At 51.3% G+C, this 24,574-nt stretch overlaps 1 protein-coding gene across 1 annotated transcript in view; it reads right to left on the minus strand.

The window, feature by feature from the left end:
- PRDM16 (PR/SET domain 16) overlaps positions 1–24,574 on the minus strand; it is a gene marked incomplete at its 3' end in the record, with an annotated part of 213,471 nt that overhangs the window by 22,696 nt on the left and 166,201 nt on the right. Inside the window, exons 4-7 of the mRNA XM_080358814.1 lie at positions 11,587–11,721; positions 6,655–6,757; positions 2,404–2,602; positions 158–305 (exon numbers count right to left, since the gene is read on the minus strand). Of these exons, the coding sequence (XP_080214940.1) occupies positions 158–305; positions 2,404–2,602; positions 6,655–6,757; positions 11,587–11,721 (585 nt within the window). The remainder of the gene's footprint in view (positions 1–157; positions 306–2,403; positions 2,603–6,654; positions 6,758–11,586; positions 11,722–24,574) is intronic.

The following is a 24,574-nucleotide window of genomic DNA, read 5'->3' on the forward strand; positions in this document are numbered from 1 at the left end:
GCTCCGCAGCCACAGTGATCTGTCCCCGTGTCACCACCCTCCACCTCACGGCCAGGCCAGCAAAGCAGGCTGGCGTGTGTCCCCCTGGGCCCCTTCCCCAGGTCCCCGCGCCTGTCCCAGGCAAAGCCGCTCACGGTCCCCGCGTCCTGCCCCGTACCTTAACACAGTTTTCACATTCAAACCGTTTCCCGCTGTCGTGAGACATTTGGTGCCGAATCAGGTTGGATTTCCAGTTGAAAGCCTTGGGACACTGGTCGCACTTGTACTCGCGCTCCTCGGTGTGGATCACCATGTGCTGCTCCAGGCTGGGGGACAGAGACACGGGCTGAGCCACCCGGAGCGGCACTGGGGACACAGCACACGCCGTCATGGCACGAGGTTTGAAACCCAGAGAGAAGGTGATAGATGGTGACAGAGAAACGGCCGCGAGCCCGGGGGGTCTCCAGGCCTCGCTGCCGAGCGCCGCTGCAGAACTCCCTGCGGAAAGCAGGTGAGCGGCACAGTGACCATGGGGCAGCGAGACGCAAATACCACTTCAGTTTTTGGCTTTTATTTCACTGCCCTATTCTGCCTCCAAACATTGCTGTGTTTTATAATATATCTTATTAAAAACCTGAGTCCGTTTACAAGGGGGAGAAGGTAAAAGCAGACCTGACCCTGCAGGTTCCTGAAGGGAAAAATGAGCGCTTTGTGACCAAGATTCCTCCGGCATCGCCGCAGGGAAAGACAAGATATTAGCTGTTGCTGCTGAGACTATCACGTTGCCGTTTGCACGGGCACAAAGCCCACGGCTTCCCAGAACACAGCAACTTAACATTGGAAAGAAACGTGATAAGGTGCAAACACATTTCACTTCTAAATGTCAGACATCTTTTATTACTTAACTTGGCAATTTCGACTCCTGCCAACTGGCAGCCTCTCCCAGGCCAGGAGGATGATGATGGCGAAGCGAAGCGGCTGCTGGAGCGGGGCCAGGGCAGCGATGGCTTTTCAGAGAGAGAACGGGGTGCTCTTCCTCCCTGTGCCCACCCGCTGTCCCCAACCAGCCCGCGGAGCTCTGGGGACACCCGGGGACGGCACCGCCGGTGGCAGCGAGGCAGCTTTGTAGCCTGGAAACCACCCTGGTGAAGACCGAGTGCTGTAAAATGTACCGAGGGTGCTGGAAATGCTGCCCCTCCCAGGCCAGTCCTCAGACACAAAGGAAGGAGCTTTGCATCCTTCGGTGGAGTTTAATCGAGTTATGAACTCTCTTTCTTACTGTGAATTCTGACAAACTTACGTGAAACCTGCTGCTGCCTGAAATCCCCTACAGATTGATATTAAAGCACTCCTATGGAACTTTAAAGCAGGGCTGTGTTTTAATAGGAACATAAACCGCAGCACTAGGAACAAGGGCAGCCCTGCAGCAGGTGGGCTGTCACCAGTGGGCTCGGCGGGACTGCACCCCGGATCTGCAGCCACCAGCCCGCTGCTCCCCAAAGAGCCTCCCCTGCCTCCCACTCACATCATCGCTATTCACACTCATGCCCCTCACAAACTGCCAATCCACTCATTGTAAAGCAGCAATATTCATTTCGCTGAAGAAATGGCGTTCTTAACACTACTAAATTTTTTACACATACAAAGAAACATATACCTTTCATATACATATACAAAAATAGGCTCCTGTTAACTGTGATTTATGAGTTTATTTAGAGCAAATATGGACAAACTAATAGGCTGTTTAGAGGCAAGTACCTACCGGGATTAGCAAAACATTTATTTATTTAGTCAGCTGCTAAATGCTCAATTTGGGTTCCCCAGTGGCACCCCTGATTTGATCCGTATTAACTTCTGAAAAATTACAAGACCATCTAGGTAAGCTGGCCGGATGGACCCTGTGTTTCAGTGCCTTTCTCAGGACATAAAAGGCAGCAGATGGACGGGTGGGGTAGATGTGGCCATTCTCTCCCAGGCCCACCCGGTCCATCGGGAACACTGCACGGGGATGGTGCTGCCTCTGTCTTTCCCCTGACGAAAAAATGACTTCACATTATGTGCTTAAAAAATCCCCAATGGAAATCCTTGGGACCGATGCTCTAGAAGGCAATGCAGCCACCATCCGACTGTCACTGCCCTGAGGAACTCACAGGCGACTCAGAAAACAACCATTTAAACCTGATATTGCCAATAATCTGTGGGTGCTTCTACCAGTGGATAATGAAAAGCATCAGTCTGTGAAACTAAAGTGGAACAAAATGCTGCCCCATAGCTAACGACACTGGAGGAACCCAAAAAGGCCCTTCCTGAGCCCTGCGGACAAAGGGAAGGTCAATCAGCCGTCCCAGCTCCCACCTTGGCCCCACATCCCCCGGTACCAGGCAGGACCGTGCAGGAGCAACGCGGGTCTGAGTGTCCCGGTACCTGTATTTGTTGGGGAACATCCTCTCGCAGTCCTTGCACTCATAGACCTGCCCATCGCCGAGTCCCTCCTGCTTGATGTCCTCGCTCAGGCTCTCGTACAGGGAGCCCACGGCGCTGCAGGCGTATTTCTTGTGCCGCCGCAGGTCCAGCTTGGACTGGAACAGCTCGTCGCAGTCCTCGCAGCGAAACGTGGGCTCTTCTGCAACAGACACACAGACGAGTTGGACTGCTGGGTCAAGGAGTCTGCTGTACCCAACAGATGCAAAGATGTGACATTCTGCGAGGATCTATCAAACAAACCAAGAGGAAATCTGCAGAGAGAACCCAAGGTGGGCTGTGCCCACAGGCTGCTTTCACTTTAGGCATTAAAAGAACTGCACCGCACACCCAGGAGAGACGTTGTTCTCTCTATGTCCTGGACTCTGCTGAGACCCACAAGAATCAGCAGATGCACAAAACACTGGGGGTACTTCTGGAGCACCGCATTTGTTTGCCATGAGGTTCTTCAAGATGATGAATGAGCTTTTCCTCAAAAGGGGCTGCCAGGGAAGAAAGGGACAAACCACAACAACAGACACCGGGAAGAGCAAATGGCCACGGCACAAACCTGGGGAAGCTCCTAAGAAAATGTCTTTCTATTACAATGTTATCCTCTTAACTCGTCCCACACAGCGGCAGCAGCTCAGGGCGCCATCAAACCCGACGGGTTCAAAACCAGAGCACCGTGAAGAAAGAAAAGGCAGCCAAATTCTTTGTTGTTGTGCTTTTTTTTTTTAAAAAAAAGACCTAATGCACATAATAAATTATTGTAGTCAAGGTCAACCAAATTAAAAAGAGGGCAGCTATTATGAAGTTTACAAGGCAGCATCCTGACCACGGTGCCAAGCCAAACAATCAGCTCAGAGCTGTAAATTCTCCAGGAGAACGACCTCTGCGAGGAGCCGGGAAGCTGCGGGTTCCTCCGCCCGCGCAGCTTCTGCAGCCGCCGCCGGTCCCCGATGCTGCGCGGCCCCGTCCCCCCTGCCCTCCCCTGCCCTCCCCTGCCCTCCCCTGCCCTCCCCTGCCCTCCTCTGCCCCCGCGCTCTGCTTCCGATTAGTTTTATTCTCTTTTTCTGGTAACTTCACTTTCCGAAGGAAAGGTTGTGGTAAAACGCGTTAGCTCACAGGGAAGGGAGGAACCATTCTGCGAGATGTGGCAAGAGCCGCCGCTGCGCCGGATCCATCCCCGCAGGAGGGGACAACGGGGGCCTGGAACTCTGCTCAGAACCCGCAGCCTTCCAGCAAACCCTCGTTTAAACACCCCATGCACTTGTCTGTCCTAAGTTCTGCACAGTTACAACCACTTAGGCTGTGCTTTAAGGGCTGAAATGGTGTTTTATATCAATCAGGGTGAATTTTGCTAGTGTGACACGAGCGCAAGCGCGGGCAGCGTCTCACCCAGACCGCCGATTCCCCACCTGCGCCCGGGCAGCGATCTCCTTTCTCCGGCACCCTCGACACAGCCCAGTTAAGCTCAGGCTGTGGTTTGCGACTTGCCTCTGCGGTGACTAAGAAAGAGCAGATCCCATCGGCTGCGACAAGCAGCGATGTGGGCAGATGAAACCCAAAGTGCTCCACACCTACGCGGAAAGTATCGACATGCCCACAAACTGGAAACAGTCAAACGCAGCTAGAAAAGAAAATACCACTGAGACACGACCAGCGAAGCTTTGCTGTTCATCCAGGCAGCACCTCCAGCGGTTCTGCACCGTCTGCACAAGGGGTGGACAGAACACAGAGATGCTGCAGGATTTCCTGGACTGCAGAACGGAGGGATGTGAGAAGAAATATAATCCAGCGGGTCAACACTTTCCTTTGGGGGATGAAAAGGGATTTTGAATAAAAAAGGAGACCTAAGGGAAGAAAATACCCGTATCTCTCCCATTTCAACTGGTTTTGACAGATCATATACTCTGACATTGCTGTGAAGTGGATCAGGCCCCGCTCTACTCCCTAGAGGAACTCTACCTGCTGGCATTTTGTAGAATAGAACCAATGTGTATCTCACGTGTTTTATGTCCCTGGGGAGGGAACCCTGGAAATCAGGATACAAAGAACTACCCAGCAGTATCGGCAGAGCGCGTATCACCTACCATTAAAATAATCCGAACTACTTATTAAGTGCGGGGGGGGGAATTCCAGTATCAGATGTCCTGTTATTGCACTGGACTCGCACCAGCGGCATGAACGTTACCCAGCAAAATTCAAGATTTCATCATATTTATGGACCGAAAAGATTCTTGGCTCAGAAGCAGCAAGTGGGGGGAGAAGAGACAAACGTGACGGCATCGGGTGTCCCGAGCGCAGACACAGGCTGAGGAGCGGCCTCGCCACCATCGCTCCGCGTCACCAAGCAGCCCGTCAGCTCCGCCGGCCCGTGGCCGCTCTGCACCGGCTCAGACACCGCGCTGAGCTCAGGGTGTCGCTGGCACTAACAAATGCTGCTTCAGAGACTGCACTAACCCGACAAATGCTCTCAGAGCCACAGAGATTTTAGAGCTCCGGCCTTCGCACATCACTGAGCTGAGCAAACCCCGTCTGCTCTGTACAAGCTCGTGCTGCAGTAACAACGTTCCACTGCCATCACCAACACAACAGCTTGTACACAGGTAGGAAAGATGGGTGATAAGAAATGCTTGTGCTTCAGAATATTAGAGTTTGGAAAGAGAAATGTTTAAAGAAAAGAAGAATTAGAGAACTGACAAACCCCGATGCAAAGCACTGTGACCACACGCCACACGTGTCGCCACGAGGAGGCTCAGGACCGAACTGAGACCATCTGGTATCTGCTTATTGTCTTTATATCACACACCCGGTTTGCAGACTTCAGGTTCATCACAGTTGTTTTTTCCTTCTTTAAGCAGCAAAAAATAAAACCGTTGCCCTTCAGAACAAGTTCTCTCTCATTAAAGTTTTCCTCTGTTGCTGAGCAGCACAAACGAAGCGCTGCCCTCCAAACAGGGTTTGCTGCTCCAGCGCCGCACGGGGAGAGGGGATGAAAGGAAAAGAAAAACCCAGTCACAAAAAATTGCTGCCTGTTCTCTGCGTCTTGTTTGTCAAATCTATGGTTATATGTGTCTATCTTAAGTTCCATCAGCAACACTCAGGACAAAGCAGGAATGTAACAGAAAAATAAATCAGTGCCTAATAGCTTTCAGAGAAACCAAGGGGAACACAATTATGTGGCATCTACATGCTAATCTACCAGACTTGAATCTCAAAGGAGTTCAAGTGCCCTACTCCAAATTCCTGCAGTGATAAGGGGTCTGCGGCGTTCGCTGGGCGCGGAGAAAAGACTTTTATGATAATTATCTTTGTGTAGAACAATTTTGCATTTTCTTTCTTCTTAATTCAGAATGGAAACGGGGTGCGAGGCAGCAGGAAGATAGCATTACCGAAAGTAAAAAGTATTAAGAAGTCAAATATTTAATGTTGGCCTATTATAATTGGAAAGCAATTACGTGGCAAAAGCACTAAACGTTACCAGGAAGACACAGATAAATGTTGCAGAGTGATGGAGATGGAAAACAAGGAGCACTTTTTGCGCCTTCAAAGAAAAGCCAATTAGAAACAGAGGTGCAAATCAGCGGCGAGGTTGCCTTCTGATTTCTCCCTGACATCAAAAAGAAAAGGCATGTGTTACTCCACCACTGAGAATACACTAATTATTCATCTCTGTGTGCTCATCTTGGGAAAACTGTGAACTTTTTTGGAGAGAATGCTGACAATATAATCCCAAACCTGACATGTCAGTGAGCCAGCACCCTCTGTTCATCCCTGCACCAATGGACCTTCAGTAAATGAGCTTCACTGCAGCACTGCAGCATTGCAGGGTCCACATTCTGCAACGATAATTCTGTCCAACAATAATTCCACCCTCTGCTTGGCCTTGGAAGCATTTGGCCCATCTTTATTAAACCTGAAGAAACACAGTGACCCTGGGAATTCAAAAGGCACCTCCAACCGCATTGAAAACCAGAACGTCCCTCAAAGAGAAGCAGCAAATTAACCTGTTGCATGGCTTGGGGTTAATAAGAGCTTGCTCGCTATCAGCGGCTGAGGCAGCTCACCAGAAGCAGTGAAAATGAGCACAGATATTGCCAGTGGGAGCAGGGCAGGCGCGGAGCAGGCGCAGCACCGGCTGGGCGCTCGGCACGGGCAGGATTGCTGGCAGAGGTGCAGAAGGTCCTGTCTGGTGAATCGAGGCCTTACCTTCCATGCTGGGCGCCATGTTCCCAAGGGAATAACCACCTTCCTTCACATACACCAAGAGCTCTTCTCCTGGCTCAATTTCTTTAATAACTTTATAATAGATCTGGGAATCAGAAACAAAAATTGAGAGACACGTTAAATATGCAAAGACTTGCACTTTACATTTTAACCAATAACTCAAATTATTCCAGCTAATAGGGGAGGCTGTCACTTGATTTGTGTGATAATTGCTACTGAGAGCTCTTTTTTCCTGCCTTTATTTTCCTCCATGTGTGTCAGCGTTTCACTCGGCTTGCACAATAAAGCAGTATTTATGGTAACAGCCTCTCTCCTTCAAATTACACAAAATCTTCCCATTGTTTTCCCTGCCTCCCATAAGCTTGGTGTATTTGTTATAGCGCAGGGAAGATTAAACTGATGGAATTGACACATTTAAGTCTCTGCTTCTCTAAGCCAAAATTGGCCTGATGATTAGAGCGCTGAATTAGCATATCTGCACAGAGCTGTTTGTGGATCCCTGGAGCCTGAGGATCCGACCCCTAAAGCCACGGTCTGAACCAGCCCAGGGGGCAGCCGGTCCCTGGACCCTGGACCTCAGAACCGCCCCGAGCCCAGCGCTGCTCGCCCTCCGCACCATCGCCACAACGCCCGAGAACAAACCAGAAACCAAACCCGACCCCACAGACCCCGCACCAGCCGCATGCCCCGTCCACCTTCCATTTACAGTGTGCCTTTAACAGCAACGCGCAAAATTATTTTTCAGGATATCGCCTACAGTTTACCCAGAAAGATTCCCTGAATTAGCTGCTGCTCAGTTTCTGCCCATCTACTGTCTATGGGGAAGACACAAAACTCTTAAATGTCTGTGTGGGCTGCTTTATACAGTCACTATGATACGTTTTTCTTCCCACAGCCTCTTTTCTCCCTTCTCATGGGAGTTTCTCCATCCCAGGAGCTGCTGCTGCCAAAATCGGCCCCAAGATGCGGCACCACTGCCCGGGGCAGCACCGCTGGAGAATCCCGGCTCTGAGCTCTTCCTCCAGACCCAGTTCGGGAAACTCCCAAGGGATTAATAATTCGTTACAACTAAACCTAAAAATAACCATGTACCGCGAGCCAGTGAGCGGTCCCGCAGGTCTGTGACCAGGGTCGCTGTTCACCCCGCACGGCTCCGGGAGCAGCTCCCGCCGCCTCCCCCGCTCCCGGACCCGCTCCCGCTCCGGCAGCGCTGGGCGAGGGCTCGGCCGAGCGGCCCCGGCAGCGCCCGCCGCCCGCACCGGGACCCGCACCGGGATCCGCACCGGGATCCGCACCGGGACCCGCACCGGGATCCGCAATGGAACCCGCACCGGGATTCGCCCGCAGCGGGACCTGCAGCGGGACCCGCAATGGACCCCGCACCGGGACCCGCCCGCAGCGGGACCCGCAGCTTTCCCCGGGAAAGCCCGAGCGAAAGTCGCTGCAGCTGCCGGCGCGACGCCACTTGCGGGCGGCTCCGGCGAGGGCGGCGGAGCTGCCGGTGAGCGGGCGGGAGCGGGGCCGGAGCGGGATCGGGCCCGTGGCGGCCCCCGCGCGGCCCAGCAGGGGGCAGGCTCCGCCCGCCGCGGGGTCCCCGCCGAGCGGCCGGTGCGGAGCGGGGCCGGTGCGGAGCGGGGCCGGTGCGGTGCGGGGCCGGTGCGGAGCGGGGCCGCGGGGGCAGCCCAGGGGGCCGGGACGCCTGACCTGTGTGCGCTCCGGGGCGCGGGCAGCGCTGTCCCGGGGCCGCTCCGGCGGCAGCGGCCGCGATGTCCCGTCCTGTCCCGTCCTGTCCCGTCCTGTCCCGTCCCCCGGCGCGTCCCGCCCGCCGCCTCCCCCAGCGCGGATCAAGTGAGGGAAGCTGGGGCTGTACCGGGGTTTTGCGGCCATGCCCGGGCCCGCTGCGACAATCGCCGAGATCAACCCCGACACCGCAACTCCGACCTGAAAAAGCCCTTTTTGGTAAAATGAGATCAGCACGATGCGTTTGGTTTGTGCAGGTGCCTCCGTTCATCCTAAGCATGCTCTAAACCCCCTCAATTTCTTCTGCAAATTGAGACACATTGATATCTTGCGTGCAAACAGATTAATACTGCCCAGCAGAATGGGCATCAAATTTCTCAACAAGAGTTTCAAACAGCAGCAGCGGCATAGCCACAAACCCAAACGTTTGAGAACTGAAATGTAACTGCCTGTGATTTGCAAGCTGTCCCAAACTGCACAGAAACCCGTCCCTGCACTTGCCAGAACCCTGGCGCAATTTTCCTCACAATTTTCTGCTGGTTTGTAACCAGTTCTCCCACTGAAGATACATCCATCCTCACATCTACCAGATACGCCATCAGAAAATGGGGATTTGTGCAGCTGGAGAGATCTGGGTATCTCGCTGTGCTCTGAGATCCTCAGCTGAAAATCCCTGTGCGGTGCAAACTGGGCAGCAGGATCGCGGCTTATGCAGAGACGGGAAAAAGACAAGCACCCCAAACAGCTACTAACAGACGTTCCTCTTTCAGCTACCGACCCCAAGCAAAATCAGCTCTAAAGCACAAACCACCACCTAAAAGGTAACACCCAGTTCATAGATACATTCACAATTTTTACACTGGGAAAACCCTTCGGAACAGGAACTCTCACTGGCCAACGTGGCCACCGCGTCACCTCCGACCCCTTCACTGCTGGTTGTTCTCAGAACAAAGTTGCTGATGTATATCACAACATGTATATCACAATATGTAAATCACAACATGTCTGCTGCAATCTGTCCAGAAACACAGTACGAGCTTCACTAATGACCAGGGAAAAGGTGGATTCTTCTGGAGTCACGTAAATTTCGTCTAACATTTCATTATAATAATAAACTTCATCTTGCAATCATGCTACTGATGGTCTGAATTAATTAAAACTACTGCTGTGTTTCCTTTCCTTTTTTAATCTGTTGTGCACCCAAAAAGATGGGATTTACTAACACATCAGAACATTCATAAATCATTTATGTTCATAATTTATATAAAAATTCCACACGTTACCTTTTCTTATTTCTCACAACAAAAGGGCAACTCTCCTAATTACCAGATTTATTTAATGTAGAATAGTTGACAATATAACTGGGGTTCTGTGCATCATTTCCTTGAGAAAAAGTGCTTTTGAGGCAGACGGCCCAGAAACAACGCGGTGCTTCAGTATCAGGGCAATAGATGGAGATGAAACACGTCAAGTGAGAAAAGTCCGTCCCAGTATTACCTCATTATTCAAGTATCTTTCATAAGAAACAGCCCCGTTTACCTGCCGCGCGAGTTACGGCCACTATTCATCTTCGCCTCATTGCAGCAACACGTTTGTACTTTGGGGAAAAAAAGCACTTTAGAGAGCTGAGAAAACAGCTGCAGCGTTTGCCCAGAGATCAAACCCGGCCAGGAGCTGCAGCCGCGGCAGCGGAGCTGACGGGCAAACTGCCCAAAACGAGCCCAAAAGCAGTTGGTTCATGTCCTTGTCTTGCGAACAGTGACCTGCACTAGAAACGCAAGGAACACCACGGGAAGCGCCGCCGCCGCTGCTGCTCGGGGCAGCGGGCGCTGGTGCTTCTGGCCAGGCCGGGGCTGCTCCTTCTGCTCCTGTTCCTTTTCCCCCTCTGGAGTCGCCTTCCCTTTGTCTCAGCCGAGCCACATTGCTTTCTGTTTCCTCTTTTGTGTTACACACCTAGGAATCCTCAACAGCCACAGACCGCGTATGTAAAATACACACCAAATATCTCCATTATGCACACACGAGATTGACTTACTAAACAGAGGCCCTATTTTTTCCATCACTGTAGCTCCTGTTAGGCTCTTTTTTTCCAATATAAGTAACACAAACAAAAGCAGCAGCTATCATTCCGAAGCAAGCTCATGGCTATTATATTTATTACATATATGCTGTTTAAGATTAGTCTCCTGAATAAGAACAGCTAAACTGCTGTAGTGTTTGCCCCATGAAGGCAGCAGTAGCAACATGAAAAAATAAACCAGGAGTCATGTATCATTTTCCAGATCCATTTAGCAAATCATTTCATTTCTCTACACTTTTTTTCCCAGTTCTCCTTGAGAAACAGAATGATCTCGGTTAATCAAGGACCTTCTGTTCCTCGCAAATACCTATGAAGTAAGACTAAATATAAAGAAAACCGGCTAACATTATTTTACATGTCAAAATTGGTTTCACAATTGAAATATAGTTACTGAAATGCATGAACTGATGTCTTTCTAAAGAGCAGCATTTTAACCTGCACTTTGGGGAAGAAGAAACCAAACGGAAAGCAGCACGTTCTGAGGTCCAGACCCTGCTGCCCATGACTTAGAAATGCAGGAAAATCCCCTGAACAGCCCTGGGAAGGTTCCCAAGCTACAGGAGCGTAAGGAACACAATGTGGGCTGGGGCGGGGGGTGCAAAGGACGGTCTCCCCATGTAAACATGTTGATTTTTTCCTGAAAAGCAAACGGTTTTGATTAAAGCGTGTCCTGGCTCTGATCCTCACAGTGCTGCTCAGTTTGTGGGTGATCTCTAACTGCAAGGTCTTTCCTTTCATTGCAGGTTTGTTCTTCTCTCCCTCCTCAGGGGACTCCCAGACCGCGTCCCCCTCCCCGCTCTCCCCCAGTCCCGCAGTGGAATCGCTCTCTGCCACCTCTGTCTGCTCCTCACAGCAAATTCCTACGGCGTCGATGGCAACAAAATACCAAGACCGGTTCCCATTTGTCTCATTGCGTTTTGTTAACACAACCTGTGTCTCACACCATCCTCCCCACCACAAAGGGAGTCCCGCACCAGAGGATCCCATCAGCGCAGGGGTTGTAGCTGGTTTTAGGGATGAGTCCCTTGGTCGCTCCATTGGGTGCTGCCCCGCGCACCGGTTGGACCGGCGAGGCGGTAACGGCGCGTGGTTACCTGGTCGTTGAGGTGGCACAGCGCCAGGTTCTGCTCCTCGCAGGAGCAGCTGCCGCGGATGAACTTGAGCCAGGTGGCGGAGCCACTCTGCCCGGCGTCCACTCCGAACTTCTCAGTGCCCAGCTCATCAGCGACCTGCAGGGACAGGACGAGAAACACCTGGGTCACCCAGCACCAAGGGACGGCTACAGAACCGAGACAGACGCCAGAACTGTTTGCAGCGCAGGATGCCAAACAAGAAACGGGAAAGCGGGATGGTGTGTGTAATTAATAAAGACGCACATGACAAGACTAAAATCAGCTCTGAGGCATAATGTGCGGTTCCTGGTCAGCAGAACCTCCGAGGACGTGCACCTGAGTTGTCCACGAGCTACAGGCGCAGGATTACACACAGTTCTAGTATCCACACCAGCTCAAGTAATAAAGCACAGAACTCCTCCGAACTGGATTAATTTAAATAGTAAGGCCCTTAGACTGCCCCATCTTCACACTATCTATTTTACCCTTTCACGCAAGATCATTTTTTATCATACATAAATATCACGTTCCTTTTTTGAGTAGACTTTCAGAACTGGTCACTTCCCACAGGGCTGGGAAATGATGCTTTTAAAAGCGCTGTAATGAATGGTGCCTTCGCTTACAGAATCACAACGGTGACACCAGAGCATCCGATGTAAAATTTGGCCAGTGCGCAAGAGAGGAATCCTTCCAAATAAAAACCCCCAAGTGTGTCCAGGTGTGAAAAAATACAGGTTAATGAAACGGTTGTGGTCTAAAGAGAAACACTGTTTTACCAGCAAGATAGTTGGCATGTTTTAATTCTTGAGACAGCACGGTTTGATGGCACAGAACCAGAAAAGATGCTCCGCATTCCACACCAACGTTGGCAAAGATCCATTTCACAATTCACTCAGCAAAGCCCGGTTTAAACATGACGCAGGACGCCGCCGGGATGAGGCAGAGCCCCTGGGGCTGAGGGGGCCAGGCTGGACCCCGCTCGCGAGCTGGCCTGCGCCCCACAGGAACGCCTGTCCCCCCGCTTCCCCTCCGCCCCACCGGCCCCGTGTCCCTGCAAGTTCCTTCAGTCACCAAAAGCTGTTCGCATGCTTTACTAGCAATCCATTAATTCAACCAAAATCTCATGGGGTACCATAATACTTTCCCACCTGTTTCAAGACAGAGGGAAAAAAGAAAGGGTAGGAACAAAGGAACAATCAAAACACAGCGATGGTGACAAATCAAGTGTCAGGTCAGGCCGGCAGATGCTGGAGCGACGTGGTCGGCAGAGACCCCGGTGCCAAACACACCGACCTACGGCAAACACTGCGTTTCCTCCCAGAACCGGTGTTTGTTGGGACAGAACTGGTGGGAGAAACAACCCTCCTGTGCCGGGATCCGCAGGAAAGGACTCTGAACAAAGTGCGCGGCGGTGACGCCACAGGAAGCCAATTCAAGGTGGTTTGGACTTCGTAATTTTTTTTCTAAAGCGTCCTTAACGTGGGTTGAAAAGCTCCACGGAGTTTACTCCAGCTAAAATAACAACAACTGCTGTTTTATCTCAGGGAACTTCTAGGAACATGGAGGGTGACTGGAGCTGTTGACTGTTGTTGAGATTAAAGTACTAGTCTTGGCCTTACTGACCCCCAATTAGCTAACGAAGCGGAATAGCCCGGCCAGCACTGGACGGAAAGTGATCACAGAAACCATCCGGAAAACCAGACCAGGAGGAACCATCCACGTCCAGCTGTTTATTGGGAGCCCCTCTGGGTACATCGCATATAGTTTAAAAGGGTTTGAAGGAGCAGCAGCCCACTGACCTCCCAGCCCCATTCATTTACACAGCAGCGGGCAGAGAAGTGAAGTCACCCCCAGAATACAACACGGAAACTCCAGGGCTTGCCAGCAGCCTATTTCATTTCCCAGCGGTATCTCACAGGCACCTCTCCCGTATTCCAGAACAGTCTGTTGGAGACACTCGGCCAGCCCTGGGAAGAGCCGGAATTCAGCCCAAGCCGCCGGCTGCTTGCAGGGCCCTGCAGGGCGCTCGGCAGCTCAGCACAGCGTCCCGCCACAAATCACCTCCGACCTGCGGTTTGATCTGAGTGCAGCTCGAAAACCCAACAGGGGTGTGAAATCTCACAGATCAAAACGAGAAAGAGGTTGCACAAAACCCTGAGAACTTCAGCCCCTGTTTTTCACACACGCGCCCCGTAAATAGCACAAGGCATCGCGAGCCCTTCGAGTATGACTGTCCCTTCTCCAACGGGCCGGGTCTGTGTCTGCAATAGGGACCTTGGAAATCCCAACAGCTGGAAGACAAAATGTTATGGAGCAGAAGGGAATGGGCAGAATATCGCCAGCAATACAGCTGTGAAAAGGCAGCGAGTTCTCCTGGCCAGCTGAGCCACAGTGAAGTGATCCTGCGAGTTCTCCTGTCCCCTTATGCATATGAATAAAAGGCATCATTTTTAGGCAGGGAATCTCCCCGGATTTTTGCTAACACGCTTTTCCTTTGCAATTGCAGCAGGCTGGAAGCTCGGGGGCACAATAGGACGCAACGATGTGGAACAGACTATTAGCAAAGGTGCTCAGAATGGCCGGTCTATGGTTTTACTCGCTATAAACCCTTGATGAATAAGTCCAGATTTATGTAGCTTTCTAACTTGCACTGAGCATTAGCTGCCTGATTAATAACAGCATGTTTTTCTGTGTGCCCGCAACCCAGGAGCAAACAAAGTACAGGTTAAACTACCAGTTACAGAGTCCCTGGCAGCTGGGTGCTCATTAGATACTTACGATTTATCATAGGAACAAAAATGAAAGTGAGATACTGTCTACAAGAACACAGGCTAGTCTTATAAATCCTGCCTTTAAATGACAATCGTTCTCTCAAAATCTCAGTATTTGCAAACACGCAGCATATGCCTTCCCCGCCAGCTGAAGAGACACAAACAGGCGGTATCTCAAGGCTGGCAAACGCCTGCGATGTTCTTTACCAGGATGCTCCCATGTCTGTCCCCCGCGGTGCCAAACTGCTGCCACGACGCTGCCCTCCGGCCGTGAGACGCCCCCGAGCGCCGAGCGGGACCAGGCACAGCGGCGCCGGCGCTCTGTGGTTGACACCTCTAATTACAGATCAGCTTCACACGCTCGTTTCTGATGTTCTACATGAAACTCATAACACAATTTAAAAAATACTGAGATATCCAATAGCAGCCACAAATTACTGTCTGCAGTAGGTATTTTTTCCACTGTGAAATGTGCTCTCACAGATGAATATTCTAAGTCCCTCTTCTCCACACCTTAAAAAACTCCAGAAAAACAAACTGCAACCTTTGACCACATCTCCACAGTTTAGACCAGAAGGAAATCAGAAATTTCCTCTGCCGAAATTCTTCGAACCGACTGTTTACAAGCCATTGTCAGCAACAAACCAGACCTTCTGTTTGCAGGTTTGCTTTTGGAACGCACATGGGCATTGACTCTTATAGATTTGCTAGAAGCAGCACAACGAGCACTGAGAGAGAACTGGTGCTCCGAGGAAGATTAAGTGGGGAAAGAAAAGGGGGGCAAACAGCATTATCTGGGGGTACATTAGAGATGGCAGAGGGATCCACCCGCAGTGACTGCGCGAGGTGCGTTCAGCACATCCAACACCCGATCCGGGATGGACTCGTCAAAACAGCCGTTTCCAGCTCTATTAAAGCAACTGGCAAACAGACAAACAAACAAACAAACAAACCCACCAAAAACAACAACAGAGGATCACATGTAATTAGCAGGAATCCGCCTTGGTGGAGCTGAACTGTAACCACTGCACTTTGCGCTCAGGCGCCCTCTGAAATGGGTGAGGCAGCGGAGACGGATAATTTGGCTCAGACATTAAAAGAGGTTATCAGAGGAAAAGGAGAGGGGAAAGGAAGGGGCAAGATAAGGGAGACAAGGAAAAGAGAAAATCAATTTATAATTAGTAATCGGTATCATTTTTACAAGCCTCAAACCATCAGGTGCTGCCACTGCAGCCCAGCGCAGGACAAAGCGCTTTACCTGCCTCCTACGTGAGACCTGGATCCACAACACGTGTCCCTGTCCCACCTTGTCCCAGGTCAGACCCGGGTGCTCTGGGACGGACGTGCACCCGTACGCCTGCTGGAGAAATGAGCTTCCACCTGGACTGCAGCCGGGGGCGTTCTCGTAAAGTTAATTATTGGGGACATTTCCTCTGCCTCCTCTCCCTCTGCTCAGCCTTCCGTCTTATCCCGCCCACCCAATCATGGATTGCTCGCGGCTTCCTTTTCAGTGAATGCCAAAACCCAAGTTCATCTTTTTTCCCCCTGTTGCACACTGTGAGTTCCATATACACCTTTATATATTAACCCAGGGCACCTCCCATCACTTTTGTTTTCAAGTCCGACAGCTCATCCAAGCACCTCAGCCCCACTCCCCTCCTGGCCGGTAACGGGCCCCGGTTCCGTCCTGCTCAGACAGAACCACCTTCGCCATCTTCTCCCCGTCCTTCTCGTCAGTCTCGGTTCAACAAACACCCCTTCCCGTCCGTCTGGTTCCGGGTTCGACCCGGCCCGTGGCAGAGGCGCGCGGAGCCCGAGCCAGGACCCTCTTGTGGTTCAGACTCATCCCCACCGGCCAAAGGAAACTGCCGTCGTGCTCCAGGGCCCCGCAGCCTCCTCTGCCGTCTGCAGAGCAGCGCTCGGGACCGGCATCCAAAAGGCTCATTGATCTCGCAAAGGCTCCGTTTCATAATTTATTAACATCAGAAATGCTGAGTTATGAAGCGAAAGTTATGGAAAAATTCTCTTGAAGGTTTACAATTTTTTTTGCACATCATTTGAGGTTTCCTGCTCCTCTAATTTGCGGGCTCTCTGCTGGGCTGCTCCTTTGGGTCTGAACGGGCAGCATCCTGCGCTCGGCCCGCGGAGGCGCTGGGCCGGGGGCGCCGCCATCTGTCGTCAGTTCCTTAATGGATTCCCAGCGCGCACGGAGAAACGGAGCAGCCGCGGGTCTGCCACCAGCGACCCGGCGTCCTGTTGCTATAACATCCCTCCCCAGAAGCCCGAAGTGTAATAAACCTTCTCATCCCATCGTCGCAGGATCTGCCTCTGACAGCTTGGCTGATGGTCGCATTTTACTTGGCAGGAGTTAGAGGGAGATTTTTCCCTTTTTTTTTTCTTTTTCCTTTTTGCTTTAATGACCCACAAGCTGATTTAGAGCAATATACTGTTGCCATGAAGTTTTGTTGTGTTTCTTTTAAATAAAGGGGAGGGAGGGTCTGCTACAATTTATGACTTTCAGAAGTAACTGAAACAGAAAGTCCATTCTTGCCACGAAATGAAGAGAAAAAGACTTGATCCAGAGAAACACCTCTGTCAATGTGTGGACATGAAGCCTAGATGAACTCATAAATTCAGCACTCTGCCTGCAATTAAGCAGGCTTCCTGGTGCTTTGACAAAGAGTTAATGAGAAACGGGTCAGACAAACAGGCCACGGCACCGAGAACCGCGGGACCAGCAGCCCAGCAAACCCACCTGGTCCGCTGCGCCGCTTCAGGCCCGCAGGCAGCACTCCACATACACACAGCCAGAGCCACTTTGTGTTGCACACAGTGAATTTCTTGTCCAAACAACAGGTCCTCCGGCACAGCCTGGAGCCAGCTCCCCATCCTCAAAAATGCTGGGTGATAAGGAGAGAAAACGTCGTTCTCATCTCCAAACCCTCATGCACCCAGAGGACGTGGGTATGTGATGTGCAGGGGCTCCAGGGGCAAATTCTAAGGGCTCTTTACTAAAGACTGCGGGATCAGAGAACTTAATTCACCTGTGACTGCCCGATTGGCTGTGTGGCCCCAGCAGCGTCCCCAGCGCCCGCATCCCTCCCGCCCGCAAAGGGACGCGCAGATCCTCAGCACAACGCCCGGGCACAACCCACGGGCTCCCAGCGGAGAGCCCGGCGTGCACGGCCCAGGGGAGAGGAGAGACATCGCCACGTTTTTAAAAGGAAGAACACTTTTGAAGCTCCACTCCCACTCAAGCCACACGTCCGGAGTGGAGTTTTCCACCGGTGTCTGTGTTTCTGAGTCTGCCCTTGTGCTACCGTATTGTCTGGTTTCATGAAGGATCTGCAGGAAAAACATCAGCGAGCTGCAGGGAAGGCTGTTACTGAGACATAGTTTTGTGCCGGAAAAATAACCCTCTCATTCTTTTTTCCACCACATCTAAAGAACAAGAGAAATCACACAAAACGAGGCTGTTTTGGACCAGAACGCCCTGCTCCGTTCCCGGGGCAGAGGAGCCCGGCTGCTCACACAGGCTGTGCCAGCCAGGCTGGACCCCTGTGCGTGTGCATCCAGCTGAGCGCTCTGAGGCTCTGCCCGCTGTGACGGTACCAGCACACCCCAGCACCTGCGTGGCAGCGACGCAGCGGCTGCAGAACTGCGGCGTCACCCACGTGTCTTTCAGGTACGGCAGCTTCATTCCAGCCAAACGCGCATCAGCCCTGACCGTAAGCACCAAGCCTCGCTGGAGAAACCAACAGCAGCAGTAATTACACACAGACCATTTGCAGAGCTCGTTAAATGCGATCCCCACGAAGGCACCTCCTGCTCTGCAGAGCAGCGGGTGCAACAGGCACCGGAGTCTCGGATGCCGTCTGGATTACAGGGCAGAGCAAGGTCTGTGCAAAGGGAGACGCTGAGAACTCTTGGGAACAACCACCCCTGGCCCTGCTTCCCGCTCCGGCCGCCCCTGCTTTGGGGGCGCAGCTTTGCTGCCCAGAAAACAACCCAAATAACACAGGACGGAGCCAATTCCGCCCCTTGCGCCCCCTCGCACCCTCGTGCTCTCTGAGCGTCATCAGCTGCGCCCAACAGCAACATCTCATCACCGCACACGGCGACGCGGAGCACAAACGTCAAAACAGAGGACGACTTTCGGGATGATGGCAGCCGTTTATCTCAACAAAAGCTCGTTTTTCACTGGTAACGTCATTCGGACCGCACCGATTTAAATTAAACAGTAAACCATAAAAAGTTACGCTTGAATCAAATCACAGCGTTGCCTCAGATATTGTACACACAAGTCAAGAAAGGGATTTCCAGTTCTTTGTAATATACACACACAACAACTTTGAAGTTTTCCTCCTCCCTGAAAGAGCCCAAGACATCACATTCTGTGTTCTCCTTCACTCTGCTTCATTTTAAAAAATAGTAACTGCTAATGCTGTAAAAGCTTAATGCATGAAAAATACATGGGGACGTGAGAGAATTCTTCATCTGATTAACAAAAGACAGAGCTGCTTGCAGGCAGATGAGGATTCAGAGTTTCAGGACAGTTCATCTCGGCTAATTAGGAAGAGGGAGCAGAAGCATAGAGAAAATTCGAGAGACGACAAACACATTGACGGATTGTTTGCGTTCTCTGTGGTTTCTGAGCCTGCTGTCTGTAACTGATTCACCTTGGGGTTCCCCTGGGCCCAGTAATTAAGAAACTCGAGGTCCCGAACTAATTGCTGTTTCCAGGAACTGGGGCTTTACACGATGCATTTCTTGCCACTTTTAGTGCTCGGTTGTGAAAGTTGTGGTGAAACCAAAGAAAGCGGCTCCTTATTGGTGCTCCAAAGGTGCTGCTGGTGTATGGAAACCCCAGCTGACCAGAAGATGAGGTACCCCAAGGAAAACTGAATGAATCCAGAGAGCTGAGGTTCTTGAAATAGCACCTATTTTCCATTTAATTAATAGATCTGGGGATATAAGGCCCAAGTTCAAGTAACAGGAAGATGCAGATAACTGGTGTCCAGATAATCAAGCCCATGTCGTGTGGTATATTCAATGGGTGCAACTTCTGTGTCTCACCCCTCAAAACCAAGAGGACAATTTTTCTTATAGCTCAGTATTTGGAGTTTTCCTGACACCTGGTTTTGGTGCTTGGGCCACGTTTTTAATGCCAAAAAAGCAGCAGAATAGCAAAGCCAGAGAAGGCAGGCCCTGAACACAACAGTATCGCGCTCTTCTAGCACAAATTTACCAGCATCAATATGCCTAAAACACAGCATTATCATCCTTTGTGGGCCAAAAAGGTGCATATTACTGTAGCTTTAGCCATGACCTTATGCTCTCAGAACAGAGATTTTAAAAAAAGGAGACTGAAAAGACAAAAGGGGCCGTTGAGCAGCGCAGCGCCAGCCTGCCCCGAGCTGCCGCCGCAGCCGCACCAGCGCCATCGCACAGGAAACCCCCCACACGCCACAGTCGCACGACGGAGCCCGCGCTGAAGCTCCAGCTCCGCACTCAGCAGCGAGCGGCCCAGCTGCTCTGCAGGCTGGTCTCGTGCTCTTCGGAAGGTGCGAAATGCAGGAGTTTGTGCAGCGGGCTGGCACACAGACGCAGCGAAAGGACACGAGAGGTTTCCCTCGCCAGCCACGCAGCCGATCGCAAACAGAACAGCGGAACCGTTCCAGGGCTCTGAGAACAAAGCAGCCGCCGCACTGCAAACCAAAGAGAAGTTTCCTCTCGGGGCAGTAACCAAGTGCTGCTCTGTGCTCAAGTGACTTCTTTAGAGCTGATAGTTACCAAAAATGTGAACAAGAGAAGGTGTGAAAATGAGGCGATGAAGCCTGAGCGCCCGTCCCACAGCAGCAAAATAAGGTGTTTTTCCAGAAGGGGATGCACCCCCAGGTACCTGCGAGTCAGCATCGCTCACAATTAGACACAGAAACAAAGCGAGCAGAGTAGTTTTCCTTCACATTTATGCAGTGAATAAAGTAATTTTGCTCTCTGACACAATTACTCAATGTGTAAAGGAATTTTGGATCCTCGTTTTTCATCCCGAGCTCAGAACCAACACTGTTCCTGCTCGTTGCACAACCTGACGCTCCTCCGGCTGTTTGGGGACACCAGGCCCGTCACACTCGCAGCAGAAGGTGTCAGGGACCCTATGGATCTTAGCTACAGACACACCACCCCGGAATAATCACCTTCAACCATCTGCATCCTCCAAAGAGATCCAACCATCACCCTCTCACTCAAATACGCGGAAATCTCTTTTGTTTTATTTAAAAGCAATCCCTAGAACTCCTCAGAGCTTGTTGCTCTTTTCAAACCTCTGAGCAATGCGGGGCTGATGGAATTATTTCCCTCCAAAGGCTGGTGATGTGACCCCTCTGCAGCTGAAACTGAATCATTATCTTGTCTGACACCACAGACCGAAATCTGGGCTGTAAGGAAGCACAAGGGTAAACTGCACAGTCCCACGTGCCGCCCGATGAACTTTACCCCGAGCCAATTCACCCACTTATGAAATGATATATTCCAGGGAATTGATTCTAATGATAAATCTGCCCTCTGAATGCGCTAAGAAACATTTCAACATCTGCGGCTCGGCTCTCAAGCCACCTCTGGGCCAGAAGAAGCTGGGCAGACGCGCGCTGTGGAGGCGGCTGCTCGAGGCAGGGTCACAGCAAAGCGGACGGAAGGCGCCCGGTGCCTCGTTCCCCCTCGGCAATCCCTGCACAGCTGGTTCTCCGCCTGCACCTCTCAAAACAAGACATAACCTGACACACCGCCCGTCCTGCGGTGCCGGGGCCGCGCAGGTTTGAGTTATTGCGGTTCTGATAACCCCCACGACAGCCAACACGCTGCGTTTGGATCCACCTCCCAGTCCAACAGGACGCTCCTGCGCTTTTTAACATGAGCCGTTTCGAAGCCAAATAGAAGAAAAACCAAACACAACAGAATCGCATCTGCCTTTCACAGCATTTCCTCCACTCTCAGAAGCCAGACTTCAGTGCAGGCCCAGAAAATGATATTATTCACAGCCTTCAGGTATTCAGAAAGCCAACCTGATAACCTGCAGCTCTTCTCCATTAACGGACAGACACTCTTTTCTTGCAGACAGCTTGCTTCTTATCTTATTTTAAAGTTAAAACTCACATATTACAGAACAGAGGACTTCACAAATTCCTTTAAACCATAATAAAAATTATGGAATCCATGCTGAGAAGCATTTTATCACATTTTTAGCAGCGCTTTAGCACGCAAAATAAGTGAAACACCCAGTGCAAACAACAGCGTTGTCTCCTTCCTCCTGCAAACACCCGTGCTGTAAACTGAAGCAACGGAACAAGCCTTGAAATGCTGTTGAAACAGTTTATTGAGACCTAATCCTACAGCCTTTAAAAAAATCTCATAGCACAGTATTTCCACGGTATAAATGATTCCGGCCTGTATCTGGCAGCCCCACGTGTTCTCTAAGGATGAACATAAATTCACTTCTACCAAATTAAATCTGAACATACATAAGCCACATAACATTTTAATTGAGGCAATTCTTAACTTTTTTTGGAAGAATGATACAATAGCAGAGCCTCTGAGGATGATACAACACATATGCTTTCTCCCCTGAGCTGCCTGCTTTTATTAATTACTCTGGCAGAGATATATTTATATTGATGTTGTCAGTGTGTGAACAAAACTTCATGGACAAAAATGGCTTAATTAAAGCAGAAAAACGTGGTTTACGGGTGGTTAGCAAATCTGTTCTTTAAAGTCAGTAAAACTTTCATAAGCGATTAGATAAAAATAAATCTCAGGAAAACATTTGCACCAAATACGTCTCGTGTGTTTTACGCCGAAGCGTTTCGCAGAGCGGGCAGGCACATGGACTCAATAACGCGCTGGCTGCAGCTCTCCTTACTCTGCTTTGATAAACGGATCTGCCTCCTCTGTCCAAAACCGCTGCCGCCCCGCACCCCGTCCTGTTGTCACCGTCACCTTCCCAAAACCAGCCTCGAGGGGCCCCAGCTGCCCCCGTCCCAGCAGCGGCCAGTTCACACCAGTACAGGGCTCTGCAGCTCCAGTCTGTGTGTAAATAGCCGTGTTGATGTTTGTAAATTGCTCCGGGGATGGACAGACGGCTTGGGAAGCAAAGGCACATCCGTGCTGGGGTGTGGATGCCGTACACCCCCCCACCCCGCGTCCTCCTCTCGGGTTTGACATAATTCGATGTAAATGGTGCTGAACTGAAGCGGTTCACTGTCCCTGGAAACTGGGGACCCCCTGGGCACCTCGCTCCCTTTGCCAAGGGACAGTATTCCCAAGAGGGACGGCGCCTCAGAGCCAAGCGAGGCCGTGGACGTAGATCTCGTGTTCTAATAAATAAAAATAAATACCTGACCTCAAGTAAAAGGTCCTTCCTTTGACACTCCTCATCATTTTTATCCTTCAAGCTCAGTTTTTACTGGCTGGCATCCAGCCATCCTATGGTAATGTAACAGCCTTTTTCTTTACATGAACAAAAGTCCTTTTCTAGTCCTGAGGGCCGGCAAGTTTATCCAAATATTCTCAGTTTCCTACTAGCCCCCTTTGGAACCGGAGCACTCCACACGAGCACAGGCTGTATCTCCAGCCCCGCGCAGCGCAGGGTCGGGATCGGGACAAACCCCTGGCTGGAAGGGACCGGTGGAGATGCTGCCGTCCTCATCCTCATCATCCTCCTCCTCCTCCCGACAAAGAGCTGCTCGCATCTGACAGCGCCGCAGAAAGAAAATACACACGCAGAGCAGCTCCTCCTCCCCCTCCTGCATCTCCCCAGGAAGAATGTTTGGAAATGCTAAATAGTCTTTTCCATGTTTCTACATCAGTTCTTATTTTGGCTAAGCTTGTCCGGCCTGTTCGCAGCTGCCAAGCGCATGAAGTAATGAGAAAGCATAGGGAGCGAGAGTTGACTTCATCCCGCGCTGGAGCCCGCGCAGCCAGTTCGTTCTCGGGCTGTCAGCGCGGCACTGGACGGACCTCGTTAGCAGATGGGACTTGACCGGCCGGCCGAGACGCGTCCCCTGTGCGGGGGAAGAGCCGGGGAACCAAACGAGGTGCAGAACCAGCGAGGAAAGCTGGGGAGAGTGGGGTCGTTCAGCCCCGAGGAGCCTGAGCTGCGAGGACCCTCCTCAGCTCAGAGCCCAGGGCACTGCCCAGCAGTCGAGAGAGCGACGCAGAAAAGGACAATGGGCTGAAGAGATTGTGGAGAACAAAACCCGCCAAACACAGCACCCCCTGCAGCCCAGGGACCCCCGGCTGTGGGCCCGGCACCCCCTGCGCCCCCAGCAAGGGCAGGTTTGCAGAGAAGCTGCTGGAAAAGCCCAGCGCTGCCCATGGGGACGAGCGGAGCAGGAACGGAGGTGGTGCCATCAGCGGAGAGCAAGCAAGTTGTCACCCGGCCACCAGTGCCAAGCGCGTATCCAGCAAACACGACTGTTTGAGGGGGAAACCATTCAATGGAAATTCTTCCTCTCCTTGAAGGAGCACAGGAACACAACACATCCAACCCCTTCAAACAAGTATACTGTCTCGGGGTGAATTTTACAAAACTTATATTATGAAGGGTCATTGTATTTATACAAGTCTTATCCACACAAAGAAACAAAGCTTTCCGCAGATAAAGGCCCATAAATCTCTTCACCTCACTACAACGACCGCCAGCTAAGGAGAACAAACCCAGCTTATCCCTGCAACACGTGCTGCATTTCTGACACGGGGTTTGTAATGAGACGCACAGAACGTAGCGGGACCAGCGCTGTAATTTCCATGGGGCCGAGTGCCACAGGTGCACTAATATAGGCATTAGTGAATGATTAGGCCTCGTAAAATATATGAATGCTGTTTCTTTAAGAAGCCATAAAATTTTATTGAGGAAAAAATCCATGTGTAAGGCTTTTGGTTCGTTTCATGCGGTCATTCAGAATTTCACTCATTTCTGACAGGACTATGATAATTAAAACTGCGGCCTGGGTCTGGTTTCTATAAAGTCCATCTGGCCTTCCGCGATGGAGAGGTTTGCAAGTATGCAATTGCCTGGGCAGCAAATAACTATTTTGCCATCCGCAGTGGTTTAATTTTGTCCCGGCAGCAGGGGAGCTGAGTCAGAGGGGCAAAAGATCATTAACGTCTGCAGCCAGAGAGGGGCTCCCCGAGCACTCCCGGCC

This window comes from Nesoenas mayeri, assembly GCF_963082525.1.
Source record: "Nesoenas mayeri genome assembly, chromosome: 24".
NCBI classification, from domain to species: Eukaryota; Metazoa; Chordata; class Aves; order Columbiformes; family Columbidae; genus Nesoenas; species Nesoenas mayeri.